The sequence below is a fragment of the Somniosus microcephalus genome, chromosome 18 (assembly GCF_052327205.1).
Source record: "Somniosus microcephalus isolate GS21.2 chromosome 18, FLI_Smic_1.0, whole genome shotgun sequence".
NCBI classification, from domain to species: domain Eukaryota; kingdom Metazoa; phylum Chordata; class Chondrichthyes; order Squaliformes; family Somniosidae; genus Somniosus; species Somniosus microcephalus.
Window position 1 is genome coordinate 32,159,461 of NC_141004.1, and position 12,987 is coordinate 32,172,447.

Genomic DNA, 12,987 nt, shown 5'->3' on the forward strand with positions numbered 1-12,987 from the left:
CCTTGGAACACTGCAAAAGTGGCCTAAGAAGACTTGCCTTTTAATTATTCCACTTCCCTGTAATAAAATGGTTCTACTTTAATCGGCAGCTTTTGACCCAGGAGAGGTGAGGAATTAACCATTTGGGTTATTCTGATCTTGCATTCTACCATTCTGTGGCGTAAAGCATATCCTCATCAGCGCCATATAACTTTTACCTAATTTTTTTGGAATAGATTATTGATTAAAAGATTTGTTCTAATTGCAGATGAGCCTCAAGTCTACCTTTTAAAAAGAAGACCCACAATAGCAAGTCTGCGTCATCACTGTTTATTAATTGTATGCATCTTAAAAGTTTTCTTGTGTTAATGCAAGCTGTTGTTCTGCAGATGTTAGCACTGCTGGCTATAATTTTAAAGTGCTTGGCCAGCCTCTGTCAAAACCACTCCTTTCTTGCCTGTTCCTCACAGCATTTATGCAAATTGATGGCGACTGATTGGCAGGAGAATCTACCACTCCCACTGTTAAGTTTTAGAACTATTTCAGCAGTGGACTTTAATGAATTGAATTGGTATGGACCTTGCTAGTATACAGAGGGATTGGACTGCACTGGTGTATGCCTGTAGACTTATAACATGGAGTGCAAAATTCTAATCCGAGAAAGGGACTGCAGAAATATGTTTGCTTCTGCACGGGTTACTGCTCTGTGCTGCTGTGTTATTTTCCTCTTCCTTTTACCAGCGAATGAAGCCTGGAAGCAAAGTAAACCACGCCTGAAGCTCTCGTACAAAGGTAAAAGTTTTATGTGTATCACATATTTCAGGATCTTTTTACATCTCACTAAATTACTTCAAGATCCTGTAATCCTCACAGTAAAAACATATTAACTCCTGCAAACCAGCAGGACAGTGTGTATCTGAGATGTAACATTGGAAAGTGATTATAGTGCTTGAATGAATGCAAGATGCTGATGATTTATAATTTCACCTAAAATCTTTTTGATTTGCCATTTAAGGTTTGATCAGACACTCTATGAAGCTCAAAGTTTTTGTAAGGTTCTGTGTAAATTGTCTTCACGGTAATTTAATGATGTTGAATGGTGATTTACTGATAGAGTTGTATTCAGTCTAGAAGCTTCAATAATCCAACAAAAAATCACCTAATTAGGTCACTGTTAGAACAAAAATGTAAGTGCGATTGGATATTAGATCGTTGTTCGGGCAAGTGATTTGGCGCAGTCTGACATCCTGGAATGAGTACTGCAAGTGCAACATTTACCTTGTGTAGCCCCAAGATGCGCAATTTTGCACAAAAAAGTTCGAGAAGCAGTGGAAATGCTGGGGTTTTTTGGTCAATGGCTCCACATCGTAACGACGGATCAGCGTGCGACCAGCCGGTATGTGAGGAGGAGGACAAGCAGCAAATGAGTGGAGATAAAGAGTGAGCCCACCAACAGAGTTAGGGGCAGAGAAAGAAGAAGGGAGCGCAGGACGAGGGTGAGCAGCATAAAGGAGACAGAGAGACCCTGACCCAGCCTGAGAGGCAACCATCATATTTGGCATTCACTTGTCCTAAATATGCCAAAGGTCCAATATTTATTCTACGCTAAATTTATGCTAAATTTCAACTGTTCTTTCCACACTTCTTCTGCTGCTGCTGAACTTAAGTTCATTTTAAATCATATTTATTTACTTTTATTTGTAAATTGGCCATAAAAAATTCTGAAACAGCCTAATGAGCTGGTGGCAGCAATGAGTAATAAGGTGTGCATGCACTTTTTTTTTAAATCATGGAAGCAATGTTTCAGTTCTTAGCTTCACCCTAGAATCAAACCCCTGTTCACACGCGTGTCTTGACATGTGTTACCTCATTATGTGAACTACAGCTCGCTCTTTAACCTTCAGTTTTAATTGGAAACCAAAGAACAAATTGTAACTTCATCTTGCTTTCAATCTGGATGCCTAGAATAAAAAGCACATTAATCAGTGAATCAGGGGTTTCGTTCACTTCTAAGAAATGGCGACCACTTGATAATTAATTTGTGAAATGGATCATATAACCTGCCAGGATAACTTCTATGCTTTGTCTTCAGGCAGTGGTGCAACACAAGCCGTCCTCAATCTCAAATGTGAATGCCATTTTTATGAGGCTTCTGGAGCTCTGCATCAGGGAGGAATAGTTACAGAGACTGACTTGAAATGTAAATGCTTATTCCTCCTTTAAACTGAGGGAAAAAGGATGGACGTGTAGGTGGCAATCCTGTCAGGATGAGGATCGGAACCTATTTTCAACAAAAAAAATTCACCTTTTAAAATGAACTGCTTTCGTCCTCTCTCTCGGACCCAAGCCCAGATCCTATTAGCATTCCTTTTGTTCTTCATACCACAAATCATGATAGGAAAATAGCACAGTTGGCCATTCTTAGCACTGAGTGCCACAGTTTGGCCCAGCGACCTCCACCTCAGCAACAGATGTCACCGCAATAATTATGCGGAGGAAACATTTGCGGTGGCTATTGCTGTCACAGCCCTCTGACTGCACCTGAGTGTGGCACAAGTGCACTTTGTCCTTTCACAAATACTGCGTGCATTGGCTTGTAACATTACACTTCCAATTCCTCACTGAAGGAAAAAAAATCTTTCGATACACAATTTCTTGTGCGTAGCTTTACTCGCAGGCTGGAGTTGCTGTGATAAATCACGGTTAATTGCAAGGTATAACAGAATTTTCTCCCTCTATCCACTGTCCAGAGCTACGCGATCTCTGTATCTGCCAGATACGAGACATCTGGCATTTGGTATAGGTCTGGAGAAAGGAGCAACTTTGAGGTATGTGCGCGAATTTTAAATGTAATGTTGTTACTGGCAGGTCAGAGGGCACTGTGACCTTTCAAGGAAAGACAGAATCAGGCACAACTGAAAAAGCCAAATTATTTCAGAGTTTACACTCTGTTAACTGATATATATGCAGCCTAAATTAAAAAAAAACCACAGGGATGAAGATACTCATTTCATTATTTATTAAGTTGTCAAATGTAGTGATGCAATTCTGCTACGTTGGGTTTAAATGATCTGTTTGCGCGAGGAGTGCTGCACTTTTGCTGCTCCTTTCAAAATATAAGCAATTCCAATATATATACACATCTGCAAAATACAGCTTTCTATCATTGCTGGATATGGTAGCATTTAGAATGAAGCCAATTCACAAAACCACAGAATATCTTTCCACTTGCAGCATTCCGTAAATACATTGGGGGTAAAAGCCTCTCTGATGTTGTGATTTTATTTACAAACACAATGAACATAACGTTATTGAAGAGCTGCCAACCACTCATTCATATACCTTGCACGACATATGGAGTTTCTTTCTTTTAGTTGAGGAAGGATCATGTTAATTGAGGAAAAGCCATATGTGATCTTCTAATGGCATTACTGCCTTGTGCTCGCAGCTGGGAGAGTTGGCCATAATTTGCCTTTGTCTTTTTCTCATCAAACATCACTGCTATTTTTAAAAGATGTTACAGTATCCAGGAAATAACCAATTACCAAAGAGGTCATATGAATCTTCCATGACTCCAAAATCTAGTCTGAATTGTTTAATTATTTGTGTATTCATTCCAAGGAGTCGTTCACTGCCATACATAACAGTTTGTTATTCCATAGTTATAATGCATTCTTGTTAGTAGGACTGCAGAACAGGGATATTCCCAACCAGTAGTCTTATCCTGGTGATTTTTGTACAAGGCATGCCGACCAATAATTGTAGAACGTCTTGAGCAGTAATTCATGGAGAATGGCTGTATTCTTTATCTCTTCCAATTGTTATAATATATCTCTTGTGATACATTTTATTGCAGTTCTGGAAATCTTATTGCGTAGCGTGTGAGATTTACTGAAGATGCTACAGCTGTTCTCGACTCCCATGAAAAACAGTCCTTAGGGGCGCACACATCTGTTCCTCATGGGTCTTTTTTGTAAATTCTCTGAACGGAGACATATGGAAGAGAGAGAAAAATTCTTGAGTCTTGATTCAGCCAAAGGGGATTTTTATTCTATATGTTGTGTTGTCAAGAACTGATGAAAACACGCGAATAAAAACCGAAAATGCTGGAAAACGCTCAGCACGTCAGGTAGCATCTGCGCAGAGAGAAAGCGAGTTAACGTTTCAGGTCGATGATCTTTCATCAGAACTGGAAGACGTTAGAGATGAACAGTTTTTGAGCAAGTACAGAGCCAGGGAAAAGGAGGGGGTGGGGGGCAAGGAAAGAACAAGGGGAAAGGTCTGTGATTGGGTGGAGGGCAGGAGTGATTAAATAAGAAAAGGGATGATGGTGCAAACCAATAGGATGGGACAAGTAAAGCAACAAAACATGGGTTCAGAGGATGTGTAAATAGTTACAGCAGAATATCAGAGTGGGAGGGAACCATGGAAAATCTGGTGAAGGGGAAAAGGCTCCCGTGGCCTGGGGTTATGGCAGAGAAAGGTGGGTAGACCCCAGGGAAATGGACTGCCCTGTTCCCGATGGGTGATCCCCATCCTAAGCACCAGCCCATATCTCCTCCACTCCCAATGGCTCTGGTGCAGCCATCTGCATTACCACCGCTCCCATTTTCTCAGACGGCAGGCACTGGTAATGGAGGATGGCTACACCAGAGACACTGGGAGTGGAGGAGGTATGGGCTGATGCTTGGGGTGGGGATCCCCTATCGGTACATGGCCGATGGGGTAGACCGCACCCCTGGGGTCTACCCACCTATCTCCACCACATTACCGGGCCAAGGGAGCCTTCCGTGCTTGCTTTCCCCCTCTGTTATTCTGGTGTAACCATTTACACCTCCTCTGGACCCATCTTTTGTTTTTTTACTTGTCTTATTACCACCACCTTTTGCCTTGCACCATCATCCCTTTCGTCATTTACAGGAAACTTTGTGTTATCCGGAGGCTAACTGTCCGGAATGCTTGAGCCACTGGCAAAAATCAGGTGCCGTTTTCGTTAGTTTTTTTTTTCTCGTTGCTTTTTTCCTCAACAGTCAAGCTCTGCAAGGTCTGCTGAAGCTGTTGCTAAGCCTCAGAGATGCTTGGACTGTTTAGAAGCAACAGGGTTTGTTGACAGATACAGAGCTCAGAAGCTTCCGTATCTTTCAACATTAGCGCTGGAGTGTCCGGCAGTTTTGAGGGAACGGCAACAGCTCGGTCCCGTCGGTGCCGGATAGCACAAAGTTTCCTGTAATCATCTTTTGACCTCCACCCTATCACAGACTTTCCCTTTTGTTCTTTCCTCCTCGCTGCCACCCCCGCCGCCCCCCCCCCCCACCCCCTGAAACCCACCCCACCCCGCCCCTCCTTTTTCATGGCTCTGTACTTGCTTAAAAACTGATATCTTTAACGTCTTCCAGTTCTGATGAAAGGTCAACGACCTGAAATGTTAACTCTGTTTCTCTCTCCACAGATGCTGAGTGTTTTCCACCACTTTCTGTTTTTATTTCAGATTCCCAGCAGTATTTTGCTTTTGATGAAAATACGTGTTTGATCATTGGTTTTGTCAGAAGTAGTAGATGTGTATTTGCATGTGTATGCATGTGATCGTCAATGATAAGGCAAGCCCTGGGACTAGGGCTGGGTTTTCCAAACATTGCTGAGAGCAATGTAACACCTCCCCCACCCTCCCACCCGAGCCTGTTTTCTGTACTGCAAATCAGAAATTGAACCAAGGGATTCACTATCGGAAGGGCTTTTGTTCTACATGTTGGGAACCAGTGGGTTACAGAACAGAAATCATAAAGTGGCAGTTCCCACATCACTTAGCAGAGTGACTCAGTTATTATGTTGGCGACAAAATGAGTATTTATTTTTTGTAAGCCACCAATCCCAGACTTGTGCCTTGTTTATACAATGGCTTTGGATTTTGATTTTTGATTATTATATATAGCGTCAGCCGTGGCTCAGTGGGTAGCACTCTCACCTCTGAGTCAGGAGGTTGTGGGTTCATAATCCCGCTCCAGAGACTTGAGCACAAAAATCTTAATTTTGTCTAGGTATCTATAAATGTCATTCGATAATCAACTGCTGGGCGATGTGCAAGGTGATGGGCCTGAAGTGACTTAATTGTTTTCCCCTCTCCCTTGAGGAATCATGAAACCTTCTTCTTCTTCATCTTAGGCAGTCCCTCGGAACCGAGGATGACTTGCTTCTGTTAGATCCGTGTATCTTGATGTTGTGTCCTTCAATAATTAGACAATAAGACTGCAGGGAACGATTCAACAGGTGTTTACTGAATGAGGGTTACTCTAGAACTAACTGTACAGATCACCACTCAGGGTTTATATACAGGTGTGGTCACTGCCGGTACTACAGTATACAGGAGCTGTAAAAAGTAGTTCTCCCCTTAAAGGTACATACATTACAATTCCTCCCCTTTTAGATTAACAGTCCATAACACTCATTTAACAATTAAACATCAAACTAATTACAATTAACACTTTTAACATACAACATTAGCTGAAAATAGTCTATTTATAAATTCAGTCTTTGGGGAGGCTTCCTGATCCTTTCTGGATAGCGCCTTTCCCCAGTGTCTTGCTCTTGGTGCGGAGGCGATTCTGGCCCCCTGTCGTCGGTTGGTTCATCAGCTTCCGACGCTACTGTTTCTGGGGTAGATGCTACCTGTATGTCGGGTTCATCACCAGGTACGTATGGGCGAGACATGGGGTTGACTCGTTCCTGTGACTCTAGGATCTGGTCAGCATGGCGTCTCACAAAGTTCTCCCCAACATCCACTGTGTACATTAGTGGCCCCTGCCGTGTGCATATCGTTCCTGGTTGCCATTTCTCTGTTCGGTAGTCGCGGGCCAAGACTGGTTGCCCTACATTGAAGCTCCTTGTCGGCTTTTCATTGATGTGCTGGAATTGCTTATTCTCAACATCTCTTCGTACATTTGGTCTGAGCAAATCCAGACGAGATCTCAACCTTCGGTTAAAGAACATCATGGCCGGGGCCTGGTTGGTGACTGCATGTGTCGCATTTCTGTAGGCTAACAGGAAATTGTCCACCTTATGCTGCAGTGGAATGTCGTCATCGCACATGGCCTTTACTGCTTTTTTAAAGGTTTGTACAAACCTCTCAGCCAATCCATTTGTGGCTGGATGATACGGGGTGGATGTGTAATGCCTTACCCCATTCCTTTTCATAAATCTTCGAAACTCTTCGGACACAAACTGTGGTCCGTTATCAGAGCAAATCTGCTCTGGCAAGCCGTTCCTGGCAAAAGTGGTCCGTAGGACTGCAATAGTTTTCTCCGTGGTGGTGGAGGACATTTTGATCACCTCAGGCTATTTCGAGTGCGCATCCACGGCTATTAAAAACATTGAGTCCATGAATGGACCAGCAAAATCAATATGCACCCGTTGCCATGGAGATGAGGGCCACTCCCATGGGTGTAGAGGGGCATGTGGTGGTGCATTTTGGACCTTCTGGCATTCTGAGCAGCTCTTTGTCAGGTCCTCGATTTGCTGATCGATCCCCGGCCACCACACATAAGCCCTAGCAAGGCTTTTCATTTTCACCCCACCCAGATGACCTTCGTGAAGCTCATTGAGCACTCTCTCCCTTAACTTGGGTGGAATTACCACTCGGGATCCATACATCAAGGTCCCCTGGCATACTGACAACTGTTCTCTTCTGGATGAGAATGCTGGCAACAGTGAGTCGCCATGTGCTGGCCATCCCTTCACCGTCAAATCATATACCCGAGACAGTGTCGGGTCATTTCGGGTCTCCTTCTCTATACCAGCGTCAGTTACTGGCAAGCATTCAATTATAGTCGAATGAAATATTTCGACAGGATCCACTGCTGGTGCTTCCTCTGCAGTAGGCAGTGGCAGGCGTGAAAGCCCATCAGCGTTTCCAAGCTGTTTCGTGCCCTTATACTCGATTTAATATTGGTGCGCCCCTAGAAAAAGGGACCATCTTTGTAGCCGTTGCGCAGTCATCACCGGAACGCCCTTCTTTGGATTAAAGATGGAGACAAATGGTAGGTGGTCAGTCAGCAAGGTGAACTTCTGCCCGTGCAGATAGTGATTGAACTTTTTCACTCCCCACACTAGGCTGAGGGCCTCCCTGTCAATCTGGGCGTAGTTACGCTCGGCTGAGGTTAGTGACCGAGACGCAAAGGCTACTGGCCTCTCCGAGCCGTCCGGGAATTTGTGCGACAGCACCGCTCCAATGCCATAGGGTGATGCATCACACGCCAACCGAATTGGTAGTGCTGGGTTGAAATGAGCCAACACCTCTTTTGATGTGATCAATGCTTTGCTCTTCTGGAAAGCTCATTTACATTCGTCACTCCACTTCCATGGTACCCCCGTTTGGAGTAGGGTGTTCAGTGGGTGTAGTACGGTAGACAAATTCGGCAAGAACTTATGGTAGTAGTTCACCAGCCCGAGGAACGGCCTCAGTTGTGACACATTTTCCGGTGCTGGAGCCTTGACTACTGCCTCAATCTTTTCAGGGGACTTATGTAACCCCTCTTTATCAATAACGTGGCCACAATACGAGATCTGCTTCTGGAAAAACTCACATTTGTGGCGATTAGCTCGGAGCCCATATTCCTTCAATCTAGTGAGCACCTGCTCCAGGTTGGCGAGATGATCACTGTCATTTTCGCCCGTGACCAGGATGTCGTCCAAATAACACTGGGTCCCTGGAATCCCTTGCAGGACTTGTTCCATTGCCCTTTGCCAAATAGCCGGAGCTGATGCTACCCCGAACACCAGCCGGTTGTATTGGTAGAGACCTTTATGAGTGTTGATCGTGAAGTACTGTTTCGAGGCTTCTTCTACCTCCATTTGCAGGTACGCCTGGGCCAGATCAATCTTAGTGAAGCGTTTCCCTCCCGATAGCGAGGCGAAAATATCTTCAATCCGCGGAAGCGGATATTGTACAGTGTGACGGACTGGGTTCACTGTCACCTTAAAGTCCCCACAGATGCGAACCTTCTTTGGTTCCCCAGGCGTATTACTCAATGACCTCTTCATTACAGGAACGATGGGTGTAGCCCACTCGCTCCAGTCCACTTTGGACAGTACTCCTGAACGTTCCAAACCTTCCAGCTCTGCTTCGACGGCTGGGCGGATTGCATAAGGTACCGGTCTGGCCTTAAAAAACTTTGGGCTTGCATTTTCCTCTATTTTGATCATCGCTGTTATGCCTTTTAGTGTTCCGAGTCCCTGCTGGAACACTTTTTGTGTGTCAGTTAGCATTTTTGACAGTCATCCAGGTGTGACGTCATCATCCTTTTTGGCATCTACAGTCAGTGCTTGTATGGAATGCCAATCTAGCTGTATCTTCCGGATCCATTCACGTCCTAGTAGTGGTGGTCCTCCATCTGGCAATACATATAGGTCCATTTTTGGTGTTTCCTTGCCGTTATATATATAACATTCACCCTTATTTTTCCTTTGCGGTAGACTTTTTGCCCCGTGTACGTCTTCAAGACAATCTTTGTCTCTCTCAAGGTTATATGTGAGAATAGCCGCTTGTAGTCCCTTCGGTTTATGACTGTTAGGGCTGATCCCGTGTCCAATTCCATTTTCACTTGGACTCCTGCTATCTTGAGCGTGACCCAGATAGTTTGGTGATACTCCGTTTTGATCACATTATGTAGTTTCAGACAACCCAGCTCCTTGCTTCCGGAGTCTGTATCACTTTTCTGTTCGTCTGAACTACTCTCCGTCACCTTATGTATCTTCTTGTACTTCTCCTGTGGAGATTTCTTGCTGCTGGTTTTCTTTCCCGACCTGCAGACTCTTGCTATGTGTCCTACTTTTCCACACTGTCTGCACACTTTGTCCTTGAACCAGCAATCCTTATGGTCGTGTGTTGTTCTGCCGCAGCGATAGCACTTCACTGTTCCGTATGACATTTCATTTGTGCCATATTCTTGCGGTCTCCGTTGTATCTCTGCCACGCCCCGTGCTGCTGCTTCGTGTGATACTGCAATGCTGAAAGCCTTGTCCAGCGTAAGATCCTTTTCTGATAGAAGCCGTTTCTGGGTTCCTTCACTTTGAAGCCCACACACAAACTTGTCACTTAAAGTATCTGCTAGTCCCGTTCCAAACTGGCAGTGTTTCGGTAGCTTGCTCTGTTAAATACTCAGCATTACTTTCATCTTTATGCTGGTTCCTTTTGTGAAACTTAAATCTTTCTGCTATCAGCAGCGGTGTGGGGTTTAAGTGGTCCTGTAGGATTGACACCATGTTTTCAAAATCCTTTTCTACTGGCTTCTCTGGGGTTACTAGGTTTCGTAGTAAGCCATACGTTTTTGCACCCATTGAATTCAACAATACCAGCGCTTTCTTGTCATCTGGCACTTCATTCGCCTTGCAGTATACTTCTATGCGTTCGACATATGTCGTCCAATCTTCGATTTCATTGTCGAACGCTGTGATACTGCCACTCTTCGGCATTTTTGGGTGTGGTTAGACTGGCTTAAAATGGCGTCTCCCGCGCTTTCCTTTCTTCCCCGCTGCGGCTTAAAATGGCGTCTCCCACGCTTTCCTTTCTTCCCCGCTGACGCTGCTCGGCCCTTGAACACCGGCTGCGCTCTGCGCGTTTTCCTGCGCGCCTCTCTCCCGTTTACGCCGCTCGGTCCTGAACACCGGCTGCGCCCTGTGCGCTCTACCCTCTCTCTCTCCCCCGTCGACGCTGCTCGGCCTTTTTCTGTGCCGTCGGTCAGCTCTAACCGCCGCTGTCCGGGAAGGGTCTGCGCAGTACCTGTTGCCAGCCCGTTTTGCTGGACCACCGTGACTGGAAAGCCAAGCCTGGCTCTCGACAGCCTCCCCTGCGATGCTCAAATCTCCGCTGGATGACTGGGGGGGTTTCCCGTGGTCGACGCCCATGCTTCTGGACTCGGCCTTCTTCCACTGTTCTCAAGGAGCGCATCCCTGGGAGGTGATGCAGAGTTGCAGGTAGGTTTGAATCTGCTCGTCGCCAATGTTAGATCCGTGTATCTTGATGTTGTGTCCTTCAATAATTAGACAATAAGACTGCAGGGAACGATTCAACAGGTGTTTACTGAATGAGGGTTACTCTAGAACTAACTGTACAGATCACTACTCAGGGTTTATATACAGGTGTGGTCACTGCCGGTACTATAGTATACAGGAGCTGTAAAAAGTAGTTCTCCCCTTAAAGGTACATACATTTCCTGGGACTAGGGACAGGGTCACTGGTCAAGGCTTGGAAGCTAAGCAGAGCCAGGTCTGGTTAGTACCTGGAGGGGTGACCATTCGGGAAGGTCACGGAAGGAGTCCCGAGGAGGGGCGGTTGGTGAGAAGGTCACGGAAGGAGCCCTGGGAGGGGCGGCTGGTGAGCAGGCCCGGGCGTTGGGCTGAAGATTGTTGGACAGGAGGAATAGTGGAAATGGAATGGCGGTGCGCACAGACGCAGCGGCTTTGCTTCTCCCAGGACGGTGCTATTTACGTTTAATGTTAATGTTATTTGTACTGGACTCATGGGAGCTTGCAAATCACATTTCGTTGTTCATGTACTTGTGCATTGTACAATGACAATAAAGTTGAATTATTATTATTACAGCTTCCACATTAAAAATGAGTTCTCAGGTGACTGATGAGTCCAAAATCATGAAACCACATGATGCCTCAATCCAAAATACTATCCAAAAAGAGGAATTCACTGTAGCGGGAATTATGGACGCAGCCTGGTACCTTGGAACACCAGTGTGCTGCCCATCACACCAGCCTACTTTATGAGCAGATCTAACAGAAAGGGCTAATCCAGCTATAATCCCACGATAACTGAAGACATCTGAAAAGACAAACGTGTCGTCCATTGCACCTTTGTTTCAGAGTAACATTCTAAAAGCTGCATCGTTGAATATTATAAACCATAATGAGAACAAAGTGCCGATGTGTGAGCTTCACTTCATATGTGATACCTTGGAAAAGCATAATAGGCTTTGAGCTCATTATTTTTGGACCTGGAACAAGAATGTTAATGCAGCCCGAAGAATGTCCATTTACTTTGGCTTACAGCCTATAGGACATTCAATTCCTTTTTGAGGTCCACTTTGTGTGATCCAACGCAAACATTGGAAACACAAATTGAGTGAGTAAATAAAAAGAAAATAGTTTGGGTCGTGGATTTAACCACTTTTGACTTTCACGCTTATTTTATAAGACAGGTGACTTGGTGTTGTTACTGTTCCACAAAGTGTCAGGATATTATTTCAGGCTGTTTCAGATGACAATTGCTTCACACCAGAGCAGCTCCTAATTTTGGCCAGGCGCATGTGAACAAAGACTGATTAGACATTTCTTCTAGGAATAACAACAGAAAACGCTGGAAAAACTCAGCAGGTCAGGCAACATCCGTAGAGAGAAACAGAGTCAACGTTTCACGTCGAAACCCTTCTTCAGAACTGAGAAAAAAAGGCAGGAAATGAAACAGGTTAAAAGGCAGTTTGGGGGCTGGGAAATGGGGGAGGGGATGAAAGAAGAGACATTCAGAGATATTCAAGGGGAGACGAGATGGTAATAGGACAGGTAAAGAAACAAACAATGGCTCTAGATGAAGTGTGAAATGCGCTGGCAGCGTGAAAGACAGCTGCCATGTGGGAGAGAGAAAAAAAAGGAAAAGGCACAAACCAAAAATGTGGATAAAAAATATAAAAATATAATAGGGGCCGAAGATCTGAAATTGTTGAACTCGATATTGAGTCCGGACTTCTTCTAGGAAGTCGGGAGGTTGAGTCATCCACGATGCTCTCCTGCTCTGGTGGCTAGGTACAGGGCATCCAGGTTATGCTGTTCCTTCAGGGAGATGCACAACAGAGATTTATGTATTTACGTTGGGAAGAAAGAATGAATAACTAAACAACAGAGGAGGAGTTCTGACTGGCGTAAGGCAGCTGCAAAATTTTGCTATGCAGCTCTGATTTATCCTTTCAATTTCAGGAGCCAAAGTATGTTTGAGACTTTCCGCGACTGGTG

The 12,987-nt window shown here is 44.9% G+C and overlaps 1 protein-coding gene across 1 annotated transcript in view; it reads left to right on the top strand.

Annotated features, from left to right (window-relative positions):
* Positions 1–528: 528 nt before the first annotated feature.
* Positions 529–12,987, top strand: part of LOC147105199 (semaphorin-3D-like) — a 147,915-nt gene continuing 135,456 nt past the window's right edge. The window contains exon 1 of the mRNA XM_086011320.1: positions 529–771. Within this exon, the coding sequence (XP_085867446.1) occupies positions 615–771 (157 nt within the window). The 5' untranslated portion in view covers positions 529–614. The remainder of the gene's footprint in view (positions 772–12,987) is intronic.